Source organism: Leucoraja erinacea, chromosome 5 (assembly GCF_028641065.1).
Source record: "Leucoraja erinacea ecotype New England chromosome 5, Leri_hhj_1, whole genome shotgun sequence".
Taxonomy (NCBI): Eukaryota; Metazoa; Chordata; class Chondrichthyes; order Rajiformes; family Rajidae; genus Leucoraja; species Leucoraja erinaceus.
Window position 1 is genome coordinate 59,716,756 of NC_073381.1, and position 17,601 is coordinate 59,734,356.

At 44.0% G+C, this 17,601-nt stretch overlaps 1 protein-coding gene across 4 annotated transcripts in view; it reads left to right on the top strand.

The window, feature by feature from the left end:
• Positions 1–1,920: 1,920 nt before the first annotated feature.
• mcm9 (minichromosome maintenance 9 homologous recombination repair factor) overlaps positions 1,921–17,601 on the top strand; it is a 52,894-nt gene continuing 37,213 nt past the window's right edge. For all 4 annotated transcript variants that reach the window (XR_008723487.1, XR_008723486.1, XM_055635749.1 and 1 more), the window contains exons 1-4: positions 1,921–2,664; positions 6,028–6,342; positions 10,315–10,631; positions 11,919–12,000. Coding sequence is in view for 2 of the 4 variants with exons in the window: in XM_055635749.1 (XP_055491724.1) it covers positions 6,033–6,342; positions 10,315–10,631; positions 11,919–12,000 (709 nt within the window). In the remaining 2 variants the exon portion in view is untranslated. The remainder of the gene's footprint in view (positions 2,665–6,027; positions 6,343–10,314; positions 10,632–11,918; positions 12,001–17,601) is intronic.

Sequence of the window (17,601 nt, forward strand, 5' to 3'; positions counted from 1 at the left end):
CCAAGGAGATATTCTACATACTGGTTGCCATCTTCCAAATTTCTATGGTTGTTACAATTATTCCCACTCTAGGGCAGCAAATGTCACCCTACAATTAAGGACAGGACGGAGAAATAACAGTAAACTAGTACCATTTAATCTGACATCACCATTCAGAAAATACATTTAGCTTTCTGGAATCTGAAGAAGGGTCCAGGCTTGAAAGGTTACCTGTCCACGTCCTCCAGAAATGCTGCCTGACTCACTGCATTAATCACTTTGTGTATTTTTTTTGGAAAGCGGCACCTGAAGTCTATTATTTCACCATTTATCCTTTTATTAAGGAAGTGCTAGAGGGTATTCTGTACTCCTTGGAATTTAGCAGAGTAAGTGGAGATCTTATTGACAATTACTTACAGGGCTTGACAATTGTGTTTCCCTTTGCCAGAGTGCTTGGAACTAAGAATCGCAATTGCAAAGAGGTCAGGCAGTAAAGACAGAAACAAGAAGAAATTTATCCATGTAATAACCAAGAACTGCAGATGAGAATTAGGAAACTTTAATAATGCAGTACGCAAGAAGGCTGTGAATGGTTCATTGTCATCTATATAGGCGAGTTCGGTATTCCAAAAAATGCAAGGAATCATGGGATTTGTCAAAGGTCACTCGCGATAAACATTCTCGGCAACTGCACTACTGCGTGTATACAGACCTGCGTTTCATCCGTAGTCAGGATCAAACCCAGGTCTCTGGCGCTTAACGCTGTTGAATTGCCACTGGACCATTCCCATCCCCTCCTGAGTGTCCCATCCCTGTTCGGGGGTGGCCGGAGATGTCCGGGGTAAACCTGGACTGACGGGACACCGGCCCAGAGCAGTGGAGTTAGTGCTTCTTCTCCGCGCTGGCTGGGAGCCTGGGCCGCCACTGCTGCGGGCCGGTGTCCCATCTGTCCAGGGCTGTCGGTTAACCCAGCGGGACAGGCAGTTGAGCTGAGTTAGCGCTTCTTCTCTGCGCTGGCAGTAAGCCTGGGCCGACACTGCTCCGGGTCGGTGTCCCATCAGTCCAGGGTCACCCCGGACATCTCCGGCCGCCCCCGGACAGGGATGGGACACTCGGGAGGGGACGGGGACGGCCCAGTAGCAATTCAACACGCTTGCAGCGCCAGAGACCCGGGTTCGAACCTGACTACGGATGAACCGCAGGTCTGTATACATGCAGCAGCACACTTGAATGTTTATCGCAAGTGACCTTATGACCTGATGGCCTGGGCATGCGTAGTCGGAATACCAAACTCGCTTATTCCAGGCAAACAATGATAAATTCCTCAGAACCTCTGCTGGGGAATATGCGGCAAGTTGCTTGCGCTGAATCGCAGAGGTAGTGCATCAGTCTTTTTTTTGTTCTTGTTTTGTAAGAATAAAATGTTACAATTTCATAATAACCCTGTATTGCTCTTCTCTATTGACCTGTCATCTAGCTTTATTAAAGAAGAGTAATTGGTTGTGCATATTTTATTGCTATGGGTGCTGTGTTTGGGTAACCCGGGTGGTACGTTTCCAAGTGCAGTTCGGTGACCATGGGTCACTGGATTGCGAAATTTTAGATCGTTCAACCCGCCAAATAATGCCAGTTCGTTACATTATATCGTGTACAAAACTAAAGTTGTGAAATGAAAAGTTATTTAAATTTAACAAGGAATATTAATCCAGTAAAACAAATAATCCCTTAAATGTACCAATGGGTTTTCTGCTTTAAGAAACAGATAAACAGTTCGAGTTTTATTGAACCCGCGCTGAAATTGCAGGGCTGGGATCGACCATTGCACGGGTGGGGGGAGAGGTGGTGAAGGTAGGGAATATAACATCCCTTGATTGAAGTATTGTAGGTACACAATATTCACCAATTAGAAATAAAATAATGAAAAAATAATAAACATTTTATTTCAGTTAAATATCGCATGTTACTACAAAAGAGGTGAAACTGTGGCTGTGGTATTTCTTCCGGGCTCCGCCGCGCTCTCTTGGGTGGCGCGGTTGGCGGGAGATACGAACGGCCGCTGGGGGCAACGATCCTGGCCGGGGGGTTCGCCGTATTGTGACGCGGCCGCTGCTTGTTACTGTTCACCGGGTCCCGCGGCCGCTGGGGGTTCCCTTCATTGTGACGCAGCCGCTGCTTGTTACTGTTCACCGGGTCCGGCAGACGCTGGGGGTTCCCTTCATTGTGACGCGGCCGCTGCTTGTTACTGTTCACCGGGTCCGGCAGACGCTGGGGGTTCCCCTCATTGTGACGCGGCCGCTGCTTGTTACTGTTCACCGGGTCCGGCAGACGCTGGGGGTTCCCCTCATTGTGACGCGGCCGCTGCTTGTTACTGTTCACCGGGACCCGCGGCCGCTGGGGGTTCCCCTCATTGTGACGCGCCCGCTGCTTGTTCCGAGGCCGCCGGCGCTCCGGTTTTTGCTCAGGATTGCAGCATCTGCAGGATCTGGATTACCCCCTGCTATGATGTCATCTGGTTCTGTAACGTCGCAGGGAAACTCCGGGTAATCTGCGCGTCATCGCGATCACGTCAGTGAGTGGTGACGCCATCGGGTGGTGACGACCCTTGCAGAGGTACCTGGGTGCAATCGCAGGAGGCCTTGGAGCAAACGATTGCATTACACGAAGACCAGAGGGCATAGTTTTAAGGTGAGAGCGCCAACGTTTAAAGGAGATGTGGGGAGAAAGTTTATTTTTGCATAGAGGGTGTGGGTGAGGCAGATGGGATCGTGATAGGAGCAGATAGTGGTGTTTAAGAGGGATAGGCACATAGCTATGCAAGTAACGGAGGGACATGCATTGTGCGCAAGCATATGTGATTAGTTTAATGGAGACAATATACTGCAGTTGCTGGATTAGAAAAATATACAAAGTTCTGGAGCAACTCAGCAGGTCAGGCAGCATCTCTGGAGAATATGACAAGGTAATGTATGAGTTGGGACATTTCTGACCTGGAAACATCACATATCCATGTTCTTCTGAGAGGATGCCTGACCCACTGTGCAACTCAAGCACTTTTATTTTTATTTCAGTTTAGAAACATTGAAAAATAGATGCAGGAGTAGGCCATTCGGCCCTTTGAGCCAGCACCGCCATTCAATATGATCATGGCTGAGCAACTAAAATTAGTACCCCGTTCCTGCTTTTTCACATCCCTTGATTCCTTTAGCCATAAGAGCTAGATCTAACTTTCTCTTGAATACATCAAATGAATTGGCCTCCACTGCCTTCTATGGCAGAGAATTCCACAGATTCACAACTCTCTGGGTGCAAATGTTTTTCCTCATCTCAGTCCTAAATGACCTACCCCTTATTCTTAAACTGTGACCTCTGGTTCTGGAATCCCCCTACATTGGGAACATTTTTCCAGCATCTAGCATGTCCAATCCTTTAAGAATTGTATATGTTTATGTAAGATCACCTCTCATCCTTCTAAATTCCAGTGAATACAAGCCCAGTCGACCCATTATTTCATCATATGTCAGTCCCGCCATCCAGGGAACTAACCCGGTGAACGTACGCTGCACTTCCTCAATAGCAATAATGTCCTTCCTCAAATTAGGATACCAAAATTGCACACAATACTCCAGGTGCAGTCTCACCAGGGCCGTGTACAACTGCAATAGGGCCACCTTACTCCTAAACTCAAATCCTCTGACAATGAAGGCCAACATGCCATAGCTTTCTTCACTGCCTGCTGTGCCTGCATGCTTACTTTCAGTTTAGTTTATTGTCATGTGTACAGAGGTAGAGTGAAAAGCTTTTTTTTTTGTTACGTGCTATCCAGTCAGTGGAAAGACTATAAATGATTACAATCAAGCCGTCCACAGTTTGTAGATACCTGTTGGAGTAGGGGTTTAAAAGAGTGTAGCGATTGTAATGAATGATTGATCCACTTCTGAGATCAGCACCAGGGTCACCTGGCTTGGGCGCCATCTTGCTTTGCATTAGTTTAACATGTTCTGCACAGACCGCGTGGACCATAGGCCTGTTTCTATGCTGTATTGTTTTATGTAGTATGTTCCAATGTCACAAATGAAAACAGGAATAGAAATGACACCTTATGCTCTGGTGCAAATCTACCTGGAAATGAACGAAGTTCAGGAAAATTAATCTGATTGGGTTTTTATGAAAATATGGCTTTTTGCTATTTCAGTTCAACAGATTAATAACAAATTTGTTCCAGAACTTGAAATGGTGGGTTTTGTGGAAAGTGTTCATAGGTATATTTATGGAGTGAGACATATATTACACATTTTTTGCCTGATTCTCATTACCTAGAGAAGACATTTTATCTGCGCTTATTTTCTTTAATAGCTGAACAAAAACATCTAGACTCTATCCCGTGCTGCAAGACTGGAGTTGTGGCTAGATGCTAAGGATGGTGGGGTGTTGTGATAATCTGACATTAGTCACTTTTGTTGACACACTGCAATTCACAAGATGCCATGAATTTATCTTATTGATGTGGATTTTTATTATTATGGATCATTTTTCCTCAACAGCACCCATGAGATATGGCCTTTTAACATGGACTTTAAGACGGATGCTGTACAAACAACCACAGTGGTTCAAAATGTGGGATGTACTTGATTAGATAGTTCACAAGAATGTGAAAAACATATACTTGCCAAATTAGTTGTTGTCTAGTTGTTGTGAAATCCAGGAATGGCCCCCATTCCTTAAAATAAAGAATCTATGATGACATTAGCCATTTATGGGGGAGAGTGATGGAACCAGTGAGCAACTGGTTAATGTGATCTGTCTCAGCAGTTTCAATTCAAAATTGGGTAATTTTAATGGTGTTTCCAGTAAGCATACCAACCAGAATGGCTCCATTAACTATCTTGTGTTCAATGACTTTCTTAAGACATGTAATTATGTAAATGCATTTATGATTGAGCTATTGCCCAACTTGAACATCAAGCAGCAGCATTTCATTTAATGAGATAGGGAAAGCACTCAGTTATATTAAGGGCCTGTCCCATTTAGGCATTTTTTTCTGCAACTGCTGGCGACTGTCACAGCCGTAGCAGGTCACCGAAAAAGCGGTGACTGGGCCCCGCTGCGACAATGTCTACGACAAGCTACGACAATCTACCACCTAGTCGATGTCAAGCTACCGACAACCGGCCACACCTACAACAGCCTACGACCACACAGGCGACAACCTACAACAACCGATGTCAACCTACGTCCACCCACGACAAGCTACGTCAATCAACGACCCGGTCAAGCAACTGAAGACAATTCAGTCACCGGAGGTTGAAGTAAGGTTGACGTAGTTAGTCGCCAATGGAATTTACCAAAGTCAGGACCCGGCGACAACCAACGTTACATGGCGACAACCTGTGTCATCCTGGCGACAACCTACGATAGCGCCGACAACAGGGGAAGACAAGATACATCAAGTTACGTCAAGCACACAGTTGCCGAAATGTTTTGAACATTGCAAAATCCAGCGGCGACCAGAAAAACATTATGACTCTTTTGGCGACTTGAGGAGACAACTCACGACCATAGAGGCGTCACCCCGCGACCATGTGCCAACAGCCTAGTCGCCTGTAGTCGCCGAAAAAATTGACTGGGACAGGGGTTTTACTGTATTTGTATTGGTACCGATGCATTTAAGATTATATATGCAGAAGTCTGATTAGCTAGTAAAGCTTTACTGCAGGACAAGACCTTCCTGATTATCGAAGATAACTGAAGATTCAGAATTGAATTTTCATTCTTATTTTTCCATTGGAAAAAGTTGTACTGAGATGTAATTTGAAGTATTGCAGCTCTTGTGTTGGGTAAGGAGTTGCCGAATTTAGTTCATGTGCCAATCATTTAAGACAAAATGCCAATATTAGCTTGCATTTGGTGCAGTAACAGTTTCTTAAATTATTTCAAATAATAATTGGCAAGTTTTCATATTATTCCCAAATATGCTGATTCTAATGGTGCAATTCTAACATTGCTACCTGCAGTTGGAAAATTTTAATTTTGTTTTTGTTTTCCGAACAGGAACTATGCGTCTGAATACAGAACAAGTTGCTTTAATCGGACAAGTCTTTGAATCGTATGTTGTAGAATTCCACAAAAATGATTTTGCCCAGATTCTGCAGAAACCAGATCAAAGTGCACATTATCCGATTACGGTGAATGCCATCACACTGTTTGAAATCAGCATGGAGATTGGCGAGTACTTGAGCGCATTTCCGAACGAATTATTTCCGATATTTGACAATGCATTACACAGAGCTGCCACGACCATTCTGCAATCTTTTGCAGAGCCACATGAATTGGTCATGAAACAAAACCTTCACACAAGAATTTCAGGTTAGTAGGTGAAATGCATGGCTATGTTTCTATGTTTCTAAATGCATCTTTCTGTCTTAGTTATGACCCAAGGATGCCATTTGGCCCAATGACTCCCTACTAGTTCTCTACAGGTCTCATTAATCCCACTTCCCCCTTTCTTCTTTCCCTGTAGTCAAGTCAAGTCAAGTCATGTTTATTTGTCACATACACATACGAGATGAGCAGTGAAATGAAAGTGGCAATGCTCGTGGACTTTTGTGCAAAAAGACAAACAACCAAACAAACTATAAACACAATCATAACACACATATACCTTTACATAATAAATAATGGAAGGAAAAACGTTCAGTTGAGTTAGTCCCTGGTGAGATAGGCGTTTACAGTCCAAATGGCCTCTGGGAAGAAACTCCTTCTCAACCTCTCTGTTCTCACCGCATGGCAACGGAGGCGTTTGCCTGACTGTAGCAGCTGGAACAGTCCATTGCAGGGGTGGAAGGGGTCTCTCATGATATTGTTGGCTCTGGAGTTGCACCTCCTGATGTATAGTTCCTGCAGGGGGGCAAGTGAAGTTCCCATAGTGCGTTTGGCTGAACGCACTACCCTCTGCAGAGCCTTCTTGTCCTTGGCAGAGCAATTCCCAAACCAGATGGTAATGTTCCCGGACAAGATCCTTTCCACCGCCGCTGCGTGGAGGATCCTCAGAGACACTCTGAATTTCCTCAATTGCCTGAGGTGGTAAAGGCGCTGCCTTGCCTTACTCACGAGTGCTGAGGCGTGTGATGCCCATGTCATATCCTCGGAGATGTGAACTCCCAGATATTTAAAACAGTTCACCCCATCCACAGGATCCCCATTTATCCTCAATGGAGTGTACGTCCTCGGATGATGTGCCCTCCTAAAGTCCACGATCAGCTCCTTCGTTTTTTTGATGTTCAAGAGGAGGCTGTTATCCTCACACCAGAGTGCTAGATCAGCCACCTCCTCCCGGTAGGCCTTCGCGTCGTTGTCTGAGATCAGGCCCACCACACTCCTTAAATCTATTCTTTCTCACGTGTCCATCTAATGTCCTTTCAATTCTTCTGCCACAAGCCTACACTTGGGTAATGTACAGGTTAATTAACCTGTTATTACATTTTTGGAGCCCCCAGCTGAAACCCACAAGATCAGCAATGTCCATATTTCTCAAAGCGAGGTCAGGCCGTGAGGCAGTTTCTGGTAACATCTTTAGTTTGGTCGGTGGGGGCGCTGTGAGTCGGCTGCCCTGCCAGCAGCGTGTTCGTCATTTTGACTTTTTGGGGGGGTATTTTATGTGCTATTTGGGTGTCTCTTGGTGTGTCTTGTGTGGGATATGGTGGGGGGGGGGGGGGAAAGGGGGAACCGCTTTTGGTTGCCTCCTCGACGGAGAGACGACTTTTTCCATGTAGCCTCCCTCGCGGCCTAACAACGTGCATTGGAGCGGCCTAACCCGGTCAGGCCCAGAGATTCAGCAGCGGGCGCAGCGTGGACTTTTCCATCGTGGAGCGGGTGAACCCTTGCCGGGGGTAGCCAGAGAGGTGTGTTCCAATCGCCGGTGACTTTGGCATCATGGAACTGTGGTCTGCGGAGCTTCTAGCCACTGGCGTGGAGTGGAATTACCATCCGGAGTCTGGGATCTCTTACTGGCATCATTGGAGAAGAGCTCCAGCCTATGGCCTGCGGCCTATAACATCCTGAAGCCGCTGTCTCCGGTAGGAAAATGCCGATTCTGGCACCCACCCCAAGCCGCAGAGGGTGTTTGACCGCCCCGATGTCGGAGGTTTGATCATCCCAACGAGAGGGCCTGTACATCAGGCCGTCCATGGCGGTGATTACAGAGGGGTTTATGGCACCAACCACGGATGGACAAAGGAGGAAGACTGACTGAACTTTGTTGCCTTCCACCACAGTGACGAATGCTGTGGTGGATGTTTGTGTTACATTTTGTTGTGTATTGTGTGTTCTTTTTAAGTGTATCGCTGCTGGCAAATTCATTTCACTGCACCTTCGGCTTTGACTTGACTTTGACTATTGGTGAACTAGTTTGTTGGTCTGCGCCAGTGTCGCACCAATCACTCCAGCATCTTTAAATAATGATCACTCAAAAATATTGTTAGCTGACTTTTATTACTTGAAGTTTCATTTTTTCCTTCTCGTGTAATTTCAATTTGAATCAAGGAACTGTACTTCACCTAAGTAGTCACTTTTGCTGCAAGGTAGATGTGTGTGTTTGTTTGTTGTTTTTTTTAAATTATTTTCTGGTGCTAAACATTCTTCCCACTAATGAAGAGAGGATTTGAACAGAGTTCCATATCCACTTGGGTACCAATATAGCAGACAGCAAACTTTTGGGTCAGAACTTGGATAAAGACACCACAGACGAGGGAATTAAATGTGACATCTCAAAGTTTACAGATGACACAAAGCTGGGTGGCAGTGTGAGCTGGGAGGAGGATGCTATAAGGTTGCAGGGTTACTTGGACAGGTTGGGTGAGTGGGCAAATGCATGACAGATGCAGTATAATGTGGATAAATGTGAGGTTATCCACTTTGGTGGCAAGAACAGGAAGGTAGATTATTATCAAAATGGTGTCTGATTAGGAAAAGGGGAGGTGCAATGGGATCTGGGTGTACTTGTACCTCAGCCACTGAAAGTAAGCATGCAGGTACAGCAGGCAGTGAAGAAAGCTCATGGCATGTCGGCCTTCAATGCAGGAGGATTTGAGTTTAGGAGCAAAGAGGTCCTACTGCAGTTGTACAGGGCAGTGAGACCGCACCTGGAGTATTGTGTGCAATTTTGGTCTCCCAATTTGAGGAATGACATTATTGCTATTGAAAGAATGCAGCGCAGGTTCACCAGGTTAATTCCTGGGATGGCGGGACTGACATATGATGAAAGACTGGACGTATCACTAGAATTTAGAAGGAAGAGAGGAAATCTAATTTCAAGGTCAGTCTAATTAAGGTACAGGGAAATTCAAATTACCATATAGCCATACTAAAAAAAGCAACAAGACACACAACTACATCAAATTTAACATAAACATCCACCACAGCGGATTCCCCACGTTTCTCACTGTGATGGAAGGCGATAAAGTCTATTCTTCCTCTTTATTCTTCCGCGCCGGGGCAATCGAACCACCTGCAGTCGGGGTGATTGAAGCCCCCGTAGCTGGCAATCGAAGCTTCCGTGTCGGGGTGATCGAAGCCACCGCGTTAGGGCGCTAGAAGCTCCTGTGGTTTGGAGCTCAGAGGTAGATCCCTGGCAAAGGGTTTGCGGGCTCCACGATGGTGTCTGCAGGCTCCCATGGTGGAACACCCGAAATTTGATCTCCAACAAAGGCCGCCAACTCCTCGATGTTAGGCCGCAGTGTGGACGAGATACGATACGGAAAACCTTTTCACCCAGAGAGTTGTGAATCTGGAATTCTCTGCCACAGAAGACAGTGGAGGACCATTCTGGATATTATCAAGAGGGAGTTAGATTTAGCTCTTAGGGCTAAAGGAATCAAGGGATATTGGGGGGAAAAGCAGAAACGTGGTACTGATTTTAGAAGATCAGCCATGATCATACTGAATGGTGGTGCTGGCTCGAAGGGCTGAATGGCCTACTCCTGCACCTATTTTTCTATGTTTTTACTTGTTTTACACCTGGATGTAATGGCAACATCTCAAAACCCATTGTAAAGTAAGTATCCTGGTACCTTTATCTTAAGTACTGACCAAGAAGTAATGCTGGCCGCTATAATGCTACTGGTACCAACAAAGATGCACGTGGCCTTTTTTGAAAACTACATGAATCTCTTTAGCCTATACTTCTGAAGAGGGCAAAAAAAATCTTGACATGCTACTCAAAAAATTTGGTTTAGATGTGGTCAGCTACCATTGTCAGTTTTTATCCTTCATTCAAGAAAATAAATATGGTTATTTGGGCAAGTGTGAATTGATTTGCTTAAATCTTACTGTTTCCAACAGGATTGCCGCTTTGTCCTGAGTTGACGAGGGATCGTATTCCAAAGACTAGGGATGTGGGCCATTTTCTTTCAATTGTTGGCACGGTAATCCGCACAGGAATGGTGAAGGTGCTGGAATTTGAGCATGAGTACATGTGTAACAAATGCAGGCATGTTTTCACTGTAACCGCAGACTTTGAGCAGCATTATACCTTCTGCCGCCCCACATCCTGCCCTAATCCAGAAGGTTGTAACGCCATCAAATTTTCATGTCTTTCTGGTGCCTCATCTTCTCGTTCAAGTTGTAGAGACTATCAAGAAATCAAAATTCAAGAACAGGTATTGTAAAAACTACATTTTTAACATTTCTGTTAACAATAAAGCTCTTCATTTTCACATAACAAGCATTTACAAATTTACAAAGCTTACAAATAAAGACAGTGCTGCAGTAACTCAGCGGGTCAGGTAGTATCTCTGGTGAACGTGGATAGATGATGTTTGTATATAAGGGTCCTGACCCAGAACGTCACCTAGCTATGGTCTCTTTTTTTTATAAACAAGCATCTGCATTTCCTTCTTTAAGCATTTAGGGCTACAAGATGCGGTCATAATGTCAAAAGTGACAGGAGCCGAAATAGGCCATTCGGTCCATCAAACCTACTCCACCATTCAATCATGGCTGATCTATCTCTCCCTCCTAACCCCATTACCCCTGACACCCGTACTAATCAAGACTAATAATTTATTGCAAAGCAAAATGACTCTATATTTTGGATTAAAACCTGGAATCTTTGAGACATACACAGCAGAACAGCAACGTTTGTGGAGAGAAAAATACAGTTAACATTTTAAATTCATTCTCTTCCATCAGAATGGTTTATGTCAGGATCAGTATTCTTTAATATCTGAATATGAAACTAATTATTTGTAGGGTCGGAGGAGTTTAGGCTGAGATTCGAATTCCAGTACTTTGCATTAACATTTTTCTTGATTCGGTTTTTATGAAATTCTATCATCATTTAAATGATAATGTCTTGGGTTTTTGGTAGGTGGTGCATTCATCCCCAGTTGGTGCTGAACGCTAACCTGCCGCAGTTTAATGCAGGCTGCAGCAGACCAGAGAGAACCCCAGCCCAACTATGATCACATAGTTACAGTGGACAATATAGATGAGAGGAAAAAGCTGGCTCGGTGTTATTAGGCAGACCAGGATCCTAGTTTGGGAGAAGACATCAGCTGATGCTCAGAAAGGAGTTGGCTTAGAAACCTTGCTTTACCATATCTTGCAAGCATCAAAGGTGTATTGTAATTATACTCTAGCTCGGAGAGGTTTTTCTCCATATACTAATCGATTCAAAATGTTTTAAATGGGTTGACAAATTTTGAGTTACAATACAATACGGTTTTATTCGTCACATCTGCTTTCTGCTTCCTGCCACAAGTCAACATAGAATTACCCAATTGTGTTGTCACCAAAATTGGGTCATTTGAGATTTCTAGTCGTCGAATACTTTTATCTTGTATATTTATCTTGTATATTTTTGCTAATAGTACACTTTATTTTTGTTAGTTTTAATCTTAGAGCTATTGTATTAATCCTTGCATATCTTCCTGTTTCAATAACAGGTTCAGAGGCTATCTGTGGGAAGTATACCTCGATCGTTGTTGGTTGTACTAGAAGATGATCTGGTGGACACCTGCAAATCGGGTAAGATTTACTGGTTAAGTTGTGTTGTACAATTTTAACATGCCCTTTTGAAGTTGAAGACCTCCAGAGTGCAGACTCCATAGGTACAATCTGAAAATGATCCTTCTCACAATTAAAGTAGCAATGTTACAATATTTTGAGATTGAAAAAATCAAGTCTGCAATTTATCCCATCAGATAAAGCATAACAATAAGTTTAATTTGACACCTAATTCACTTTCATATCTCAAGTAATAAAAAAGTTATGGCCATTTTCATACTCGGAAATTAGCATCTTGTTCCCTATTGATTTTCTATGGACATAACAAAAAAGCTGTGATCGTGGACAGTCAAAAGCCCATAACCTTCTTAAAAATTAAGAGAACTGAATGAAATTTTCAGTTATCATAGATTGAAGCATTCTGAAACAAATATAAAATAATCTTACTTGGATGACCTGAAATTAAAGCATATAATTAGTTAGTTACCCAATTGTAGCTAATTTCAAACTTCAATTACTAAATCTAAACATCTATCCATTTCTTAATAAGTGATTAACATTTTTAAATTGCCCAAGTGTCCAAATAATATTCACAAATAATTCACAATAAAACATGATTTTTAAATCTCATTTACATCAATTTATAGGCCAAATGGAAGGAATTTAGTGTTCATTTGCTGTAAATTAAAGTCAATTTAAATCGGCTTTCTAGTGGGTTCCTGTGAATGCGCTGGTTTAGAACGTTCACATTGCGCTGGATTTGTGCCCTCAAATGCCCAGAAAAATACTGCGGGATATAAAGAGCCCAAAATGAACTACTCGCTATAGAAAACTTTATATACAGGGTTATATACAAGCCCCATTTAATGTAAAAATAAGGTACATACCTTTAATTGTTTGCTTTATAAAACCCTGGGGCTGCGAGAGGTTGCGGAGTGAGAGAGTGATTTTTAAACTACTATAAATATTATACAAGGCCATAAAAACTAATAATACATAGAAACATAGAAAGTAGGTGCGAGAGCAGACCATCAGGTCCATCGAGCCCGCACCGCCATTCGCTCATGGCTGAACACTAAACAGACACACTTACCCACAAACAGTAGACACAAGACACAGAACACAAGACACTACCCTCCCCTTTATACCGCTATCACCCCTCTCCACCCCAAGAACCTCGTGATCTCCTGGGGGAGGCAAAAAAACGGATAAAAACCCAGGTCCAATTCGGGAAAAAAAATCCGGGAAATTCCTCTCCGACCCCAATCTAGGCGATCGACACTTGTCCAGGAGATCACTCAGGTCTTACTATACTAACCATACCTAGGTCCATATCCCTGCCCTCTCCCCGTAGCCCCTTATCCCCTTGGCAGCTAAAAAACCATCTATTTTAGTCTTAAATATATTTAAAGTTTCTGCTTCCACTGCTCCCTGGGGCAGTGAATTCCATAAATTAACCACCCTCTGGGTGAAGAAGTTCTTCCTCATCTCAGTTTTAAAAGAGCCCCCCCTTATTCTGCAACTATGTCCCCTAGTTCTAGTTTCCCCGATCATTGGGAACATCCTCGGTGCATCCACCCGATCAAGGCCCCTCACGATCTTATATGTTTCAATGAGATCGCCTCTCATTCTTCTAAACTCCAAAGAGTAGAGTTCCAGCCTACTTAACCTTTCCTCATATGTCAATCCCCTCATTGCAGGAATTAATCTTGTAAACCTTCGCTGCACTGCCTCCAGGGCTAGTACATCCTTTCTTAAGTATGGACCCCAGAACTGTACACAGTATTCCAAATGTGGTCTCACTAATACTGTGTACAGCTGCAGCAAGACCTCCGTGTTTTTATACTCAATCCCCCTAGCAATAAAGGCCAAAACTCCATTGGCCTTCCTGATTGCTTGCTGCACCTGCATACTAACTTTCAGTGATTCATGTACTAATACCCCTAGATCCCTTTGCGTTGCATTACAACGCAGCTCCTCCTCATTTAGAAAATAACTTGCCCTATCATTTTTTTTCCCAAAGTGAATGACTTCACATTTATTAGTATTAAATTTCATCTGCCAAGTTGTTGCCCACTCACCTAGCTTATCTATATCCTTTTGCAGACTCTTCCTATCCTCCTCATCCCCTACTTTTCCTCCCATTTTTGTATCGTCCGCAAATTTTGATATATTACACTTGGTTCCCTCCTCCAAATCATTTATATAAATTGTGAACAACTGGGGTCCCAGCACCGACCCTTGCGGAACCCCGCTAGTTACCGGTTGCCATCCCGAGTATGAACCATTTATCCCCACTCTCTGCTTCCTATTTGTTAGCCAATCCTCTACCCATGCTAATATATTACCCCCAATCCCATAATTTTTTATTTCTTAGCAATAGTCTCTTATGTGGCACCTTGTCAAAAGCCTTTTGGAAGACCAAGTATACCACATCCACCGGTTCCCCTCTATCCACCCGGGTTGTTCCTTCCTCAAAGAATTCGAGCAGATTCGTTAATCAGGACTTCCCCTTCACAAAACCTTGCTGGTTCTGTCCGATGAAGTCTTGTTTATCCAAGTGCCCCGTTATTGTTTCTTTAATAATTGTCTCTAACATTTTTACCCCACCACCGATGTTAGACTAACCGGTCTATAGTTACCCGCCTTTCTGTTTACTTCCCTTTTTTAAATATAGGTGTTACATTGGCCATTTTCCAATCCACTGGGACCGTTCCTGCCTCCAGGGAGTTTTGGAAAATTTATCACCAATGCATCCACAATCCCCACCGCTATCTCCCTCAAGACCCTTGGATGTAATCCATCAGGCCCAGGGGATTTATCCTCCTTCAGTCTCATTAATTTCCCTAAATACCACCTCCTTGGTGATCTTAATAGTATTTAGCTCCTCCATTCCTACCGCCCCCCCTGTTTATCCAGCGTTGGAATATTTTTTGTGTCTTCTATGGTGAAGACTGATACAAAATACTCGTTTAATGCCTTTGCCATTTCCATGTTCCCCACCAACAACTCTCCAGTCTCACCCTCCAATGGACCAACGTTCACCTTAGCCACCCTTTTTCTTTTTATATAGCTATAAAAACTGTTACTATTAGTTTTTATGTTGTTCGCTAAATTCCTTTCATAGTCTATTTTCCCCGTCTTAATTAATCTCTTAGTTATTTTTTGCTGACCTTTAAATGCTTCCCAATCCTCTATCCTCCCACTATCTCTGGCTACCTTATATGCCCTTGCCTTCAGCCGAATACTATCCTTTATAGTTTTACTGAGCCATGGCTGACTGATATTATCCTTCTCTCTTTTTTTCTTCATAACAATAAATATTTCTTGAAGGTTATACAGTATACCCTTAAACGTACACCACTGCTCATGTACCGTCTTATTCTTGAGTCTGCTATCCCAGTCAACTTTGATCAGCTCAGTCCTCATACCTTCATAATCCCCCTTATTTAGACTAAGCACCCTAGCCTGAGTTTCAACCTGCTCCCCTTCTATTTGAATATGGAATTCGACCATATTGTGGTCACTTGTTCCCAACGAGTCCCTAACTATGACATTTTTAATTAATCCTGCTTCATTACACAGGACCAGATCCAAGATTGCCTCCCCCCTTGTCGGTTCTGTGACATACTGTTCTAGGAACCCGTCTCTAATACATTCTATAAACTCTTCCTCTAGTCTACCCTGCCCAGTTTGGTTTGCCCAATTAATATGAAAATTGAAGTCCCCCATGATTACAGCAGTTCCCTTTTTACATGCGTCAACTATTTGCAGATTTATGTTCTGACTAACAGCGTCACAGCTATTTGGAGGTCTATAAATTACACCCACTAGTGTTTTTTTCCCCTTATTATTCTCTATCTGTACCCAAGCTGTTTCACTATCCTGATCCTTCAACACAATATCCTTCCTCTCTATTGCCGTTATTCCCTCCCTTATTAAAAGGGCCACCCCTCCTCCCTTTCTTTCCTGATTGTCGAGTACCCCTCTATATTTAACTCCCAGTCCTGATCCCCTTGCAGCCATGTCTCCGTAATGGCCACGATATCATAACTATATATACTTAATTGCACCGTTAATTCATTTATCTTATTACGAATAGATATTAGATATGCCATTTATTGTCACTATACATGTACAGTGAAACTGAAAGCTGCTCGTACTCAGTGCATACATACAATTTTACACAAAAAACAAGAAACAGAAAAACAAAACAGAAGGGAGATGGGGGGGGGGGGGGGGGGGTAGGTGCACAAATTCTACGGCGCTACATACATATATACATATATACAGATGGAAGTCCGTGTTGGGCGGTGTAGTCAGTGCATGTGTGGATTTGAATTTATGGTAGATATAATTCTCGGGAAGCAGCTATTCCTGAGTCTGTTTGTCCTGGATTTGATGCACCTATAGCGCCTTCCAGAGGGCAGCAGGTCGAACAGTCCAAACGCAGGATGGGAGCTGTCTTTGGTGATCTTCTTTGCCCTGCTAAGGCAGCGGGAGGTGTAGATGTCCATCAGGGAGGGGAGAGGGCAACCAATGATCCTCTGCGCTGTCCTGGTTACCCTCTGAAGCCTCTCCCTGTCTGCCATGGTGCAGCTGCCATACCATGCTGTAATGCAGTATGTCAGCAGGCTCTCGATGGACGAGCGGTAGAAGGTCAGCAGCAGGTTAGAGTCCAGAATACTCCGTGCATTTAGATAAAGCACTTTCAGATGATTTTTACTACCCTTCCTTTCCGTTTTTGCCCCTTTTACATCTAAAGCTTTATCTTCACACATTCTGTCTCCTGTCACATTTTGACTTTCCGCTTCCCCACTGATACCCTGCTCTATTTCCTCTACCCCTGCCGTTATTACCCCCCTTGATACCTCCCCCCCGCTACTTAGTTTAAAGACCTCTCTCCTGCCCTAGTTATATGATTTGCCAGGACCCCAGTCCCAGCACCGTTCAGGTGAAGTCCGTCCTTACAGAACAGATCCCCCCTGTCCCAGTACTGGTGCCAGTGGCCCAAGAAACCAAACCCATTATTCCCACACCAGTCTTTGAGCCACGCATTTAGCTTTTTAATTTTACGTACCCTCGCCGATTTGGCCCGTGGCTCAGGTAGCAATCCGGAGATCAGTACCCTCGAGGTTCTGCTTTTTAATTTATTCCCTAACTGCTCAAACTCCTTCAGCAGATCCTCCTTCCTCGTCCTTCCTATGTCATTGGTCCCCACATGGACCACGACCACTGGATCCTCCCCCTCCCTCTGCAAATTTCTCTCCAGCATCGCAGAGATATCCTTAACCCTAGCACCGGGTAGGCAACACAGCCTTCGGGACATGTTCTGCTGGCCGCAGAGAACCTTATCTACCCCCCGAATAATACTATCCCCTATCACTACGGCATTTCTTCTAACTCCCCCCTCTTGAATGGCCTCCTGATCCACGGTGCTGCAGCCAGGTTGCTCATCCCTCCCACAGCCCCTGATCCCGTCCTTACATTGAGTAAGAGCCTCGGTCATGCTCGTCAGGGACAAGGGCTGTGGCTCCTGCCGCATCTCCTCCTGGTTCCCCCTACCTGCCTCGCTTATGGCCACACCTTCCTTTCCTTGCTCACTGCCTACTGAATTAGTTA